This window comes from Scophthalmus maximus, chromosome 2 (assembly GCF_022379125.1).
Source record: "Scophthalmus maximus strain ysfricsl-2021 chromosome 2, ASM2237912v1, whole genome shotgun sequence".
Classification (NCBI taxonomy): Eukaryota; Metazoa; Chordata; class Actinopteri; order Pleuronectiformes; family Scophthalmidae; genus Scophthalmus; species Scophthalmus maximus.
This window is the reverse complement of record NC_061516.1, coordinates 14,144,135-14,160,364: the sequence shown is the minus strand read 5'-3', so window position 1 is coordinate 14,160,364 and position 16,230 is coordinate 14,144,135. Positions and strand designations below refer to the sequence as shown.

Here is a 16,230-nt window from a genome sequence, read left to right as displayed (position 1 = left end):
CAAACTCTTGATTTTGAAAGTGCGTGAGTGAAACAGGGGGAAATTCGCAATGAGATGAAAACAGCAAGTCACAATTGAAAAAAAAATTATTGAAGATGAAAACATCTAAGATGTCCAAATTTGTAAACTGGAACTTCAATACAAGAAACTCACTGTTTGGTGTGTGTGTGTGTGTGTGCGTGTGTGTGTGCGTGTGCGTGTGCGTGAACAACACGCCATATATTTAGTTAAAATACCGTAGAAGTGGTGTGTGGAAAGAGACTAATCTATGTTTGTTCTCCATGTTGCTGTTTCCTGCCAGAATGATAACTGAAAAAAAGAAACTGATACAAAGTACAGTAACACCACTATATTACATGACAAAAATTAACAAAACATTGACTGAAATGTCAAAAAAAAAATAACAAACTGCCGCAATTTGGATGCATGTGTATGTGTGACACACTGTCTCCGTGTTTTGCATACATATAATATTAAACGCCATCTGCCAGGACCCGAGGCCGTTCTTGCCCTACTAGCCTCCTTGCCTCGCTTTCTTCGGTTCATTTTCCTCCTCTACCCCTCATTCCTCTCCCCAACATTGTTATTGTCAGCATTTTGCACAATTCTCAATACATAATCGTACAATTAAATAAAAAAACATGCAAACAAATAGACAACAGACTGTAAAGACTGAACACTTCATGTCGCTTTCTGTCTCCCATTCACACACACACACACACACACACACACACACACACACAAATGAGGTTAATGGAGATGAATGTGGGGGCACAGTCCTGTTGACATACTGTGTTTCTAATTGTGGCCCTGTTCTTCAAGGACAGTACGGGCACTAAGACAAGCAGGGAGAGGACAGAAATAGATCTGATGAGGAGAAAACTGTGGAATAGTCATGTGAGTTGGCGACTATAATGTAGTGCCATTCACAATTAAAGGTAGGATTTGACTGGGGGGGTGGCTCTATGTGATGAGATTGAGATGAGATGCTCAAGTTGTGGTGGCAGAGAGGGAAGGCATGAAATGTCTGAGAGAAAAAAAAGAAAGAGGATGAAGGAGAGTGAGGGAGGAGATGTGTGTATGAAGGGAGGAGGAGGAGGGGGACCGGATCAGTGATCCAGAACAGTGAGCAGACAGAAGACACGAGTTAAGAGTTTGGTCAAACATAGAGCACAGCGGTGCATCGACCGTCCTCTGGTGCGCGCACATACACACACACACGCACACAAAGAGAAAATAAAGACATACCTAAATTCAACTGTATGAAATCGGTCACACTGGCCCCCCACACACAAACACCCTCCCAAATTCATTCATGTGACGTGTTACCTGGAACAATGGAAACGGTGTCTCTCTCCCAGGACACGACGCTGACGTACTCCTGCACAGCGGCGGGGATGAGGCACTTAAACACAGCTACGTTGCCCCGCATCGAGCGCTGGTCCGCCACTCGCACGGTGTAGGGCTCCCTGAAAACTATACAGACACACACAAGAAACATTAAGTTAGCTGACGTTCAAGGCAAAATGATTTTCCTACCACTCATTAGTGATGGTGTGGAGAGTTTCGCTGTCTTTAATATTGATTACGAAAGGCTTGGTTTTTTTTTTTAATCATAAAAGGGATTGAATTTTAAAAACATTAATTATCATCGCAATATATATTCCATCAACTATGCAGGAGATGTGTTGACGGTGGATGAACATCACGGTGATCTCATCACAGTGTGAGCATTGGGACAAAAAACTTAATCTACTCGTGTTTACATCATCAAAAACAACACATTACCACTCCAGAACACCCTTTCATCAGTTACCACCGCTCTCCACATGTATTCACTGGAAATTGCAAGCCTGCTCGTGTGTATTGTTTGAACTCTTCTAATCCTGCCTCTGCTTTCACCACGAAGGGTTCAAGCTGCCATTAAGCAGGATAATCATGGAAATAATTTTACAGCTCTGGCATGGCATCATCATGAAACGCCGATCTACTGTTTTTTCGTACAGAACTTTGTGAGGAGCCGACAGAGTCGGCAGCACATCCAAAGTAAACTGGAGCGTTGATGCCTCATTTTCGGTTTGTGCCGGTTCATGCGATATTTTACACTGTCGAATGAGCGGGGACTCATTAGCAAAATCACATGAAAGCTAGGGACGTATCCGAAGGTTGCTAAGAAACTGGTTTGAAATCCCTTCCCTGGTAACAGACACGAGGACAGCATGCATGCATTCCTGCTGCAAGAGGGATGCGCATATGCAAGTGCACGGAAATTTACATCTTATTTGAATAGATGAATAGAATGTTTTTATTTTTAAATCTATACATTAATTTTGAAACAATATGGGCTTATGATGGTTTAGATGTTGTTGTTAAAGCGGATTCAAATGAGACCCCTGTCAATTATTGTTCAGGTTCAAACCCTAAAAGCAACATGGCTGAGCCCGAAAATAAAAAAGTCCACATCCTGTCTGACTGCAACCTGTGCACCAGAGCTGCCAGGGCCCAACAGAGGCCGCTGGCTGCAGGATGTTTGGTTCATGCTAATCCCTCGTCTCCTGAGGCCAGGCTTTTGGGTCATGTGGGAATGAAGGCAGCAACCGGCTGGCATGCAGCTCAGGGTCCTGGCTCAAATCCTCAACTTGGCGCTAGTATTAGTATTAGAATGAATATGAGTATTAGTTCAAGTCGGTGTTGGGAGGCAGAATATGAAAACAGATGTTGATGGCAGGAGGGAAGGGGGAGGGACCGACTGGCCTGAATGGACGATGGGAGTGAGGGGAGGGAGGGGGGGTGCAGTAGATACAGTGAAACTCTCGCCCAGCTGCAGCTTTGTTCCAGCTGTGGTTTGATGTAGCTGTTCTTTGGGTAAAATTTCACTTCCCTCTTCATGTGTCTACTCGTGGAGGAGCTGAAGGAAACCAAGCCCACAGAAGTACTGTTTCACTTTAGATGAGGTCTTCGCTTATTAAAGAAGCCTCGCAATGTCTATTGAATGGAAAGCGCCAATTAGGTTTGTTAATGAGATATAATTAAAGAAGTGTGCTGTGGCTATATTTAGTCCGGCACAAGAGGACAGTTTGAAGAACAAGGGAGCGGGGAGACGAAGGGGGACAGGAAAAAGAGAATGTGATGGCGACAGAAGCTGCTTCTGGTCAAAATGTCCAAAAAAGAAACTACCTCGAACATCCATTGATGTTTATTGATTTACTCTTTATTATTATAGTAATAGTAACTACCAAATGCTTTTATCATATTTCCAAAAAAGCAGCCTGAGATGTTTGATGTGCAGTAAAAGTGTAGTCGGAAATGATTGCTTATGAATTAAATATAGAGCATCCATTTAAAGATAAAAAGAATGATCAGGTCACTTAGGCTTCAGACTACATCACCTCAATGTAAGGTGGCAAATTCATTTTACCTTGAATAAAACCTTGAAAAATATATATATCCAAGTGGCTTAAAAGACCCTGATGGCTTTGGTTGTTCTGACCTTTCATAAAGTGAAGGACTGTGACCTTTTGTCACACTTCTTGTCCTTATCTGATCTGCCACTTAACTCTAAGCACTGTAGGGGTTGTGTTTTGGATTTTCATTCGACCAGATGGTGCTATGCTGTATGAAGCTGAAGGGGTTATGTGAGTGTAGAGTGCAGCGGTTCATCACCAGCCCAGACAAATAGGTAGGAGCGAAGGCCGGGGCCTGGTGAGTGTAGGATGTTATGCAGATGTTCCCTCTGTAGGCTGTGTTCTAGGTCAATCTGTGTTCAGGTTGACACAGGCTATTTTTGGGCAGGTGCTTTTGTGTGTGTGTGGTGTGTGTGTGTGTGTGTGCGGGTGGGTGGGTTGGGCTTTTTGCAGTTGTCAATCACATCTGCTCTACTTTATGCTTTCACGACTGTCTCTTTTGGCCCCTTCCCTCATCATGTTGTGACCTTTTGCCCCACAGCCCTTCTCCTCTCCCTCCATCTATCAGATCCTTCAAGTCTCTTTCTCTGCTCTCAGGTCCACTACGTCCCTGACCGTCTGTCCAACTCACCAGCTTTGATGCGGATGTTGGGGCTGCGGATCTTGCCGGCCTGGTTTTCGGCAGTGCAGAAGTAGTCATTGTCGTGGATGTAGCTGTTGTAGGCGGAGGGCGAGAAGGGGTACAGTTGCAGAGTGCCATTGGCGTGCACGTGGCGGATGTGGGGCACGTCGTAGATGTCGTCGCCGGTGGCCAGGTACCAGCGCAGTATGGCACTGGGGGTGCCCCCTGCTGGACAGGGCAGGGACACCCCCACCGAGCTGGAGTAGGTTACCCTCTGAAGGGAGGCATTCACAAAGTACAGCCTGGTAGAGCCCACATCCTCACTGTGTACTGCAGGGGCAAACAGACAACACAGCATCACTTAGCAGGCTGAGGTGGAGGTGAGAGGCCAACAATGATCACATGTGCTGCACACACTGTCAACACACAGAAGTCTAAAGATAATCTAACAGGGTTCGATTGCCATTGAACGGACGCAATCGGCATCACGTTGATGGACAAAAGATAGGCAGAATGGAGACGTCCTTCAAATGTGTTGCAAAATAATCATAACAAATGTATGTCAAATGTCCAGCTGCAAACATCAGTCATGTGATGCAAAAAGCCAGGGATTTGGGCTAAAGCCTGTGGTGGAATCGGGGGGGGGGGAGGAGCCTGTTACCTCTGTACAGTGTGTGCACACATACACAAACAAAGACCGAGAGAGAGAGAAGAGAGGGAACGCGCTGATAGGTTATGTGATTGGAATTTCTATGCCAGACGCAGAGATTTAAGTCTATTTAATCTCCTTACATATTTAACACACACACACACGCACTCACACACACACACACACAGACAGACATACAGGAATGTTCTTCACGCACTCAGATTAAACACATACAGCTCCAGCAGAGATAAGAGAGTGAGAGGAGGAAAGGAGGAAGAGGTCTTCTCAAATTTGGGGTCATTACAGGGAAGATTAGAAGAGAAACGTGGGGTGGGACACAACTGATGGACAGATGTGGATGTGAACCACCACTGATATTAAATAATGTCATCTGATACACACCATCCCACTACATGTTCACCCCGATAATGTTCAATGTAGCACAGAAACTCTTTAAAACATCTAGGGGAACATTTGGTGCTTGAAAAACAACAAAACAAAAACATCCAACTGATTACCAAAGCAGGTGGACATCATTTTTCTGTTACTGTACGATAAGTTATTTCAGTTATGAATAACATATTTTTAAAATCAAGAAGGTTCTGACTGCTCTGTGGTCCAGATCATATGTTGTCTGTCAGTCTGTTCTGCTGGTAACACACAGCGCACCAACCGACTTCATGTAGTCTGATGCCGAGGCACAGACACCTGCAATGTCTGCCGGGCAGACTTCTAACACTGATCTTGATCTGAACCTCATTTCTCATCACTAACAACCTCTTTGTGATGGTGGTTGTGTTGCATTGGGATCATAATCATATAAGAATGAAATCATGTTGTAAAGTTGAGGAAACAGGAAAATGGAGAAAGAGCCCCATAGTTTTCACAGGTGCAGATATCACATTAACCAGAACAGCTGTGACAACCAAATGCATCTTGTTTGAACTTTGACTGTTAGGTTTTGTAATATTGTCACAGAGGCCATTTATTAAAGCACCAACACAAGAAATGGAGGAGTGGAAAAACCTGATTTATCTGATTTTGACTTTGTTTGGGCTGCCTCTTTAATGAAGGGTGGCTTTGTGCTAGTGATGGTGACATAAAAACATGATCAAATACGGCCTGGCAGAATCAATCATCACCATCAACAGTGTCACTGCGCTAATACCGCGCTCAGTGCAGCAGATCGAAGAAAAGCGCAACTGTGTTTTCCATCAGTTTGCCAACAGTTCCAGTTTCCCTCAAAAAAGTGTGGCGCTGTCCCTAGACTCGAGATTGATAAAGCTGGGCAGCATGTTACAGATGGTATATGAAAATGTGTCTGGCAGTCCGGTGGTGGGCTGCAAAAACCAGGTCAAACTCCCTCCCCTCTGCAGATTACTGATAATGGCCCCTGAGCATAAAGCCCATATTAAAGATTGCAATATCTATAATCTCCCAATGGGGGGACAGGACTAAAGTGGAGGAGTGAGGGGGTCACCCTGAGAGCTCAGGGGGGCTGGGCAGCAGGAAAACCTCTCATACAGTAGATTATATGGCCTGGGGGCCCAAACACTGGGGGGCTTGGGAGCACTGGGACTGATGGAGAGGGGAGTGAAATAGAAAAGGGATCAGAACAAACCGGCACCAATCAGAGCCTGTCAAAACCAGACGAACCACACACGCATGCACACACACACACACACACACACACACACATACGCGCACACACTCCAAAAGCCGCTCTCAGGGCTCAGTCACAGTAGGAAGAGACAGAGTGGGTTGCCATGGTGGCGCTGGCACTTGAAAGCTGTGACTGAATGAAAATGCAGCAATTTAACCTAACAACAGTGACCCACTGAACAATCTAAATTTAGAAACTTGAAGTTACCAAGCCCCAAATTGTTTCACACTGCCACAAATATTGCAATATAAAAGCTGCATGAGTGAAGGAATATGTTCAAAAGGTACTTTTAAAAACTGAAGTAGCAGGCCGCCTTCTATACATTGTAGAAAGAAATGTGTGTACATGATCAGTGATGGGATGACAAGCTGCGGTTTGGTTAGGCGTGGCCGGGCTCATAGTCACTGGTGTAGCAAACTGGGTGCGCTCCAGAACTCAACTGGCACAGTCCTGGTTTTCACTCCATTTAAAACCAGCAGATGAAACATTAGACGCCACCTGTGCCGACCTGTACAGACAGCTTGTGTGGCGAGAAAACAAAATGCCACATGTGCCAAGGTGCATAACAGGGGACAGCATCAAGGCTCGTGGCTCGTCAGGACTGAATTCAAAAGGGAAAAAAGGACGAACGATAAAGTTCAAGCCAATGCACTAACCATGACCTTTATGATATTGAACATGGCTGCGCCTCTTGTGTAGCTTAGAACAACATGTCATCAACAAGGTGTTTTTACCACAGTTTTGATGACGAAATACCTCAAAATACATGTTGCATACTTAGCATCCTGTTAAAACAGCAAGCTACCAGACTGTTTCAATTGGTGAAACAACACAGTTCCCACAATTACTAGATGTATTGTTATTCTAGAGCTACAGCTCACAATTATGTCGTTATTCTTTGCACAAATTTGTTTTGTCCGACCAACTGTCCAAAATGTCATAAAGTCCTAAACGGAGAATGTTTGGATTTTCTTATTGATTAATGGATTATTGATCATCAAAATAGTTGTACGTTACTTTTATTAAACTGAAAAATCCATTGTGGCAGCTCTACATTATTTTATGCTCATTAGAAGTGACAAATGAAATCTGCAAGTGGGCTCTAACAGTTTGAGACAACTACATCCCACAGTCAAGGTGGTTTCCACTGTCTATTTTGGTGATGCGTGTCCACAAAGGTGTAACCCCGGCGGTACCCTGATGGCAGTACTGACCAAAGCTGTTGGGGTCCCTGTGTTTCTGCTGCTGCAGCTCCCCTACACCCAGGAGGCTTCATCAGCCTCGTTCAGACACGGCACCAGAGAGGGAGAGGGGCAGCCCTCACTGGAAGGTGTTGGAGCACTGATGGAGTTGCTGGAGCTCAAAGCTCAGGCTGTCAAGAGTTGCAGCCACTATTTTATACATCCTGCCGGAGAGCTGTGCATGAATATGTATGTCAGCAAGGCAGAAGTCATAACCTATGCAAGGTTTCATCATGCATAATGCAGCTGATCTACGCCTCTCCAGGATGTGAGTGTGCACAGGAGTGTACGCGCACACACACATACACACCCACACACACACACACACTTGACACTCAGAAACTGTACTGTGATGAAGAGGTAAACAAACCCCAGAACCCCCAGTGTTTCACATGCACACTTTCTCACAGCTCCCTGTGTCTCACAGAGGCATATTACCTCCCCACATACTTCCTCCTCTTCGCTCTCCCTTCTCTTTCATTTAATAAAATAATTTTCACAGCATTTCGACCTTATTCTATTCAACGTCGGACTAAACATTTCGTGGGGCAAAGGTCAACAGAGACATGACGTGCACATCAGCCTCGTGATCTGTCCCTGGTCACCTTCGCTGCCTCTAACCAGACTCTAACTGCTGCGTCCACTTTCATCCCATCCTGACATCTCTCCGCCACTCCTCCTCCAGGTGTGGGTTAGAAAGTTGCACGTTGTGTTTTTGATCGGGGGCGGGGAGGGGCTCGAGCGTTGAAACTGCATGCATAGAGCCGCAGAAGAGGAAGTGAAAGGAGACGCAGCATGAGAAGAGTGTGAATTGAATATTGGTGGGATGCAGGGGTTATAAATATAGGTGTAAGCTTATGGCATAAGTAGGTGTTTGGTGGCCAGGGAGGCAGGGGGGAAGGTTGTTGGGGTTACATCTAATCAGTGAAGGGGGTATCGCCACCCCACCCACTGTCTTTCTGTACACCCTGTCACCAACAATGTGCCCCCGCACTCCCCCGCCGCACCCCAGGCCTGTGCTGTGTCAGTAAAAAAAAAAAAAGTGTGCTACTTCAGCAGTCCCCTGGGACCCGCTCCCCCTCACATCAAAGCAGCCAGTTTCTCTCTTAATGTGAATATCAAATCTGTGGATCACAAGTCCCAGCACAGTCTGCATAAACTGCCCCTCCCCCAACCTTTAATTCTGCCTAGTGATGAGGGAGAGAGAGGGAGGGGAGTTACTGCTGGAGGAAGGGATGGAGGGAGGGAGTGATGGAGGTAGAGAGAGAGAAAGAGGGGGAGAGCGAGGGGGGGGGGGGGAGAGAGAGAGAGAGAGAGGGAGAGAGATCCAACAACAACAACTACTTGCTTCAGAGATTTGACATTTGCTGAACGCACCCTCCCTCCAAAAGTGTGGTGCTCCAGCATCCAATAAAATTTGGAGGAGGTCTGGCTCAGTTTAGCATCAGTGTACTGCTGCACAGAATTCTTGCTGGAAGAATTTTTATTTCTAACTGTCGACGGTGTTCATTTGCATCTTCTTTTTTTTTTTTTTTGGGGGGGGTGTGTGTGTGTGTGTGTGTATGGGGGGTATGTTCTTAAAAGTAACAAAAAAACAAAACAATTACCTATTCAAAATCTCATCGGGATTTATGATCAAATTTGAGGACGAATGGGAGAACAGTGACGGAGCTCCTATTGGTGTGATGGGAAGTGTAATGAGCAACGCTTTGCTGACGGTCTTACACCAGAAGACTTTACCCACCATTTGATAAAAGAAAAAATCAAAATTAAGTGCAGATCATTTTTCCTTCATTAACTTGTGAAATATAGCTGACATTCATGTTGTGAAATTACAGTTAGACAGCCAAGTGCAGAGGAGTCAAGTTGTTTAAACAATCACCAGACCTTGATATTTGTTTTTGCCAGCATATGATACAAACTTAAATACTTGTCTCCATATTTAAAATAACATAAAATCAAAATCGTATGCCTGGGACCCTCGAAGGACCAAATTACAACCAGGAATTTAGCTTTAACCCCTCTCGTAATTGGTGTTCTTGGTTTTCTAAATGTAAAATTAAATAATGTATATAAAAATTAAATAATGCTGGCTTTGGTTCAGGTAAAAAAAAAAAAGATGGAGGCCTGTGCCCTGCCTGAGTAATGACTGGCATCCCTGTGGACCACACAGCTCCGTCACTGAGCGCTGCCTATAGCCCCTATCGTAGCTTTAATTGGGGACCGGACTGCAGAGGGGATGGGGGAATCTCTGCATATTTATATTTGGGGTGGGGGTGGGGATGTTGGGGGTGTCGTGAGGAGTGTGCCAGGTTGAGGGATCACCTTATTGCTTTACATTTCACTGTTGCACAAATATTTCATTATATAATTAGATGTTAAACGTACAGCTCCAAACAGGCCCACAGCAGGCCTGTTTATATTAAACCTGATTTTATTCACTGCTGATTAATCCACAATTATAGCAGATCTGTGGAAAAACTGTGAATTTACAGTGAAATGATCGTTAAAATAAAACACAATTTTTTTAAAATTCACAATTAAATCCTTCTTTACTCATGTCTAATATTTGAATTTACTGAAAGCAAACTGTATTTGGTTAACTGTTATTTTTCCCATCGCGCATTTAAATAAAATACACTACACCCTGACTGCCTCCATTAAACCTGCATGTCTCTGACATAGATGTGTTTTTTAAATAGTTTGTGTGGAAATCATTATCGTGTTTTTTTCCTGTAAAGAATCGTGTGGATAATAATAATTTTTAAAAAAACGTGTGAACTTTCCTGCAGAGATAACAAAAAACTAAAAAAGTGTCCAACGTTAAACAACAAAACCTTGAGGGGTGTCCCCGTCACTTCCCCTCCACCGCGCGCCCGCCAACACACACACACACGCACACACACGCACGCACGCGCGTAACCAGAAACGCGAGCCATGAAGCAGGCGCGAGCACGTCCGCGGGGTCCAGGTGCGCTATTAGTGAGGAACATGACCGGGCAAGTCTGTAATCTGCACCCACGCCCCTGGAGTTTCTCATCTGGTGAAATAAATTTGCGCATATTAATGTGATTGCGCAGAAGCCAGAGATGCATTGAAAAATCACGCCTGGGATTATTGCTCGAAATCAATCGTATATTAATTCATTAAAAGACACCCCAACACAGCGAGTACACATGTTTCTGGTTTCTAATTAATATTTCCAAAAAAGAGGCTGATCCAACGTTATAAAATGCCTGAACTTAAAATGGCAATGGGGCCGAGGCTAATGGCCTATTTTAGCTCGTTTGCATTGAGAACAGCCATATTCCTCCCTGCAGCCAATTCTCCACATTCCAGACTTCTTAATAAATTCATCTACACCTTCTCGCGGCCTGTGCAAATATGGACAAATATGTATACACATACATGCAAACATGGCTCCAAACAGAGAGACTACACAAAGGCCTCAATGCTCTCTCTCAGTGTTGAATTTAATGTTATTTTCGATGCAGATTTGTTCAGGATTATTATAATGCACTGCAATTTGCAGACGATCAACTTTGCAATAGGGTCAGGGATTTGCTGCATTTGTACTGAACAAGGAAAAAAATACATGTGAATCAATTTAAACAAACACCGCCGCCGTTTGCATAAACAAAATTGATCAAATGAATAAAACAACGAGGATGAATCTTGATGCACTCGTTATGGCCTGTATATGGGAGTAGACCTAAATGTGGGGAGGAGGGTGCCTTTTAATTTCTAATTGAATTTATAATCTCAGCATTTTTTTTCATGACACAGAAGAAGAATTACACATTATTAAAATATCATACTTAAAAAAACGGTGCATCTCTGTGGAAGGGAGCGTCTGTGACAAACAGTCCATCAAAAACAGCTGCAATTAGCAGAGACTGCACAATGAGAGCGTTCAGATGTACCGGGGGGAAAATCACAAGCATGCCCCTAAAAACTTTGCAGCTGTGCAATGTTTCCAGTGAATTTGCTCTGAAATTGATCACCAATCGATATGATTGAAGGCCGATGCACGTTTCCATGTGTCTCTCACCCTCCATCTGTATTTGCACCTCATTCTCCCTATTCAGCCATTTTACATATTCATAACTGGAGTTGGTAATGCGAAAACAATCCGTGCTATCAGCAGCATCCGAGGCAGCACGGGCCGCTGCACAAAACCACAAAAACACTCAGGTGAACCAGAAAAAAACACTTTGGTTTACACCTTTACTCACTCAACATTTGTACCTGTTTATCAGGTTTCTTATCAATTAAAGAATTCATTTCAACCAATTCCTCACCGCAAGGCATCCGATGACCCGCCACAGCACAAGCCACACGTATCATTCACAGATACAGACTGACAATGAGTTCGATTATCACTTTTCATTCAACTTAAATGATTTCAGTCAACAGGACATGCGATATTCCGAGCATTTCTTTTTCTTCTTCTTCTTCTTCTTCTTCTTATTCCCTTACCTTCTTGGAGAGAGTACAGCAGGAGTAAAGTTACAAGCCACATGCCATAAATAGCAGGTATATTTTTCAGGAATATTTGGCAATCCTGGCTAGTGTGAGGCGCGGTTCTTTGGCCAGGCGAGTCTCCGTGCTGGACTGGCGACTGTGCTCCCCGGAGGTCTGTCCAGCCCTGCCGCCCCGCTACGCATGGAGGGGGAATGAGAGGCGCCTCGGCCCCGCCCATGTCCCCTCCTCTCCTCTCAAGACTACCGCGCATGCAAATCCATTCTCCCAACAGTGATCAAACACCGCGCTACGTTGGCTCACTGCAAAGTCGAGGGGTTTATTCGAGCCGAACAGTGGTTTTTTTTTTTTGGTCGGTCCAGTTGTGTCCAAATTGCCGGGTTGAGCTGCGCAGACAAGATGCGTTGGCACCTTGGAGAGCGCACCCACCTGTGCGCCCCTGATGACCGCGGTTCTTTGCGCAGTGTGGATCTACAAAAGCCACTCAGACAGTGGGGGACATGTCATTAGCTCTCCCTCTGAGTGTGGACCTCAATCGCGGGGACGTGGAACTATAGCGCAGAGTAGTAACTGTTTTTCTTTGTCTCTCGGAGCCATGAATCGTGCGTGCACATTTGCGCACGGAAATGCACTGCAGATAGAGAGGAGGAGAGAGCAGGAGCGTGTAGCGGGGTGTGGGGCAAGGCACTTCCACACAGCAGGTAACCCCCCCAAAAAACAGCAGGTGATTTAAAACAATTACAAAATATGTTATTGAATTCTCCAACGGCAGAGAACAACTTTCCAGGCAGCTAGTTTCCCATTGCGCGGCGCGCTTTGTTGCGCCAGAAGTGTGTGCGTGTGTGTGTGTGTGTGTGTGTGGGGGGGGGGGGGACTCCACTGCATACGCATAAATTAGAGGAAGACGGTAAGTTGCAGGGCACTCCCAGTTCATGGAATATTTACAGTCACTGTGGATGCCAGTGGTGGATATGAAATGTGATCCTCTTCTGCAAAAGTCGTTTCAGATCCCCGAACAGACCCCGTGCACAGATAGACCTCTGGAAAAAAAAAAGGAAATATTATTTTAATTGAGAGGGGGAATGTAAGTTCATTTATAGAATTTTGGGGGGGGGAAATAATATAAAAAATGACTGATTGATAAAGAAATTCACTTGAAAGAGAACTGACAGGGAAAACTTTGGAATGTCTCTGCCACTGCTGTTAAAAGGTGTTTATTCTCTTTATTCTTATTAATTCACTAGTTGTGTTTATATATTATTAAAAACCAATCCACATGTATTTCAGCCATATGAACATGTTATGCAACGGGCCTTGAAAGGTTGTTCAACTGAATCACATGGTTCTGAGCTACTGATTTTTCCTCTCAGAAGACTAACAGGAATAATTAAATTACTAAATTAAATTACTAACACAAAAACATTTTGTGTTAGTTGTTTTTTTATTGGTGTGTTTATATTCATCAACCATACATGAAATTCTTTACAATTGCCCTTATATTCATTCTTTTATATTCAACATATACATATTCAAGTCAAACAACTTATATGGGAGGACATATTTGCCCACATTTAAGAAAAGAAGTCCATATTAGTCTCAATAGAAATCATACAGTACATGCACGGGCGTAGCACTGGGGGGGAAAGGGGAGGGGGGGGCAGACTACCCTGGGCCCAAGGGTGGGGTGGGGGTGGCTGCTTGTGTATAAGGCGCAGAATTTGGTGCTACATCCCTGGGTATATGTGGCAAAAATGGAAAATGTGTATGTGAAGTGCAGGGGTCAGAGGTCACTCACAGAGTTTAAGGGAGCTTTTCCTCACCACTGTCTCCAAATATCCACTGGTGGTGGGAAGGTTGGGTCTCCAAATATTGTAAAGAGCACGGCCTATATGAAAGATGCCCTGAGACGACGTCTGCCGTGTTTTTTTTGGCGCTTTAATAAATCAAAAAGTGAATTGACTTGACTCAAACTTTGACTTTGAACTTTACCAACTTACACCAGCAGCAGCTCATCCCCTCCTCTCACATGAGCTCCGTCTGCTGCGCTGGGAGGCAACCCGAGGTTCGGTTGCTGTCTCCTCACGCAGGTCACTGCTGACATCTGCTGGAAGGACTGACAACAGACACGTGCCAGTGGTGAACCAGTGGTTGGCACATTTCTGCACAATCATTTTGGTTTGACATGACCTTAGTGTAGACGTGATGGTGTCGATCAAGTGGAATGATGTTGTTTTAATGTTTCAAAGCAGCCTCACCCGATTACATTAGAAAAGAATAGAATAGAATAGAATAGACAACTTTATTCATCCCGCTCGGGGAAATTCACTTGTCACAGCCGCACAGTAGAACACTTCCATGAAGATTGCTTTGCCTCAGCACAATGTTGACCTATATGTAAAGTGACTGCATTGATAACAACAAGAATGATGATGACGGTCAAAATCTACTCTGAAGATTTTATTTTGTATGCAAATTCAAAAGGTTTATAATACATGATGCTTTGTTTTATAGAAATTTTAAAGAGAGAAACATCTATAGGGAGCAATGTCGTCTTGATTCTGGTGTGCCAACAGTTGAAAAGAGAGCAGAACAGAGGACTGAAGCTTGCACAACAGGCTTCTTGATACATGTGACATGTCATAGAAGATTTAACAAAAGTTAGATTTTGTATTTGTATATTCCAAGTCCATTTAGTTTAGAACACAGAAAAACAACAATACTTTTTTTGAAAATCGACTAATAGTTGCATGATTACCTGATAAATCGTCATTCCACACCTTCAAAAATAAGAGAGGTGGAATATGATTCATGGAAAGAAAAATAAGATAATTTACAGTACAGAATAAAATAATAATCATAATCAAAATTCATGTTAGTTTGTTCACCAGCCAATGACGGGCTTGCCTTTGTAGTGATAAGAATTGTAACCCTTCCAATGTCAGTCATAGATCACCATGGGGTTAATGCAGTAACAGGAAGTGTGGCTCATTACTTAAGCCAAGGAATGCTGGGCTCTGACAACTGGAACTATAGAAAGAAATTTATTGTGTAGTCTTAACACATTGAATGGCAATCTGACAAAAGTATGGACCATGAAAATAATTCATGAAACCTCAAGGGCTATGACTCTGAAGGGATACTCCAGAGTTCACTTTCCATTTCAACTAACTGGGGAGACGTCCGGGAGTCAGATTGATGAAAGAACGATGACAATTAACCATTTATGATGATTGTGGTTCAAACACCCACCCCCACACACCAAAGACAATATACAACCACTTTCACGTTCTGACTATTACTCCCCGGGACTGTTAAAAAATGATCTTTGTGTGTAAAGTCTGCAGCGTCCCCCCTTAAAGTTGACATCTTCTTAAGTTCACTGTTGTTCTTCCTCCCTCTGTCCAACAGGAGGCAGTGCTGTGCAATGATTTAGTGTTGTGCTCCTCAAACACACAAACAGCAGGACAGGACAGCTATTATTCAAAACTTTTATTAGACGTCATGTTTTTTTTATAATAAAGAGATGGAGCGCTGATATGCACGGATGGGAGGATGAACATGGGGGGCATCATTTGAAGGTGAGCAGAGCATTACAGCTTTATATTTGTGTGCAGAGAGCAGCAGGGGAGTATGCCTTTGTGAGTGTACACATTTTTACTGCAGGGTTCTGGTCAAGTACTGGGGCTCCAGTCCACGCCGTGCTCCTCGCCGGATGCTCCCCATTCGCGCCGCATCCCGTCACAGCCTGCTGTCTGATCCAGGACACCTCCCACAGTAGTATTGCTTACAGAACTGTCACAGTAACTCAAAGGTGCAGTGTGAAGAACTGCCGGAGGATTCGCTTCTGTTGTGATTTGCATAGAGTCGCTTGTCATCATAAGGCCCTCGCCGACACAATCGATACAGTTTCCTCAATTCACAGATTCAGCGAGATTATTAGTTATTCAAACAATTCAATTTTTTTTTTACAGAGACTAATTAGACAACAACAGGCATTGATTGGTTAAATAAGATAATTTCATTTTTAATTTGAAATTTAGTTTAGTCTGTGAAAAGTCATCCTCATGGTTCAAAGCGCATGAAATCATTAGAGTTAGAATCAGATTTCCCACACAAGGGTGGATTTTTCACTTTTATACCAAACAACACACATATGATAAATGTGTATT

The 16,230-nt window shown here is 43.9% G+C and overlaps 1 protein-coding gene across 7 annotated transcripts in view; it reads right to left on the bottom strand.

Moving 5' to 3' along the window:
- Window positions 1-12,320, bottom strand: part of LOC118301401 (Down syndrome cell adhesion molecule-like protein 1 homolog) — a 48,848-nt gene extending 36,528 nt beyond the window's left edge. For 5 of the 7 annotated variants that reach the window (XM_035626883.2, XM_047337091.1, XM_035626882.2 and 2 more), the window contains exons 1-3: window positions 12,059-12,281; window positions 4,036-4,356; window positions 1,330-1,476 (exon numbers count right to left, since the gene is read on the bottom strand). In XM_035626883.2, the coding sequence (XP_035482776.2) occupies window positions 1,330-1,476; window positions 4,036-4,356; window positions 12,059-12,281 (691 nt within the window). Of the gene's footprint in view, window positions 1-1,329; window positions 1,477-4,035; window positions 4,357-12,058 lie in introns of all 7 variants that reach the window. The other 2 variants (XM_035626881.2, XM_035626886.2) reach the window with 2 other exon arrangements.
- Between the last annotated feature and the right edge of the window lie 3,910 nt (window positions 12,321-16,230).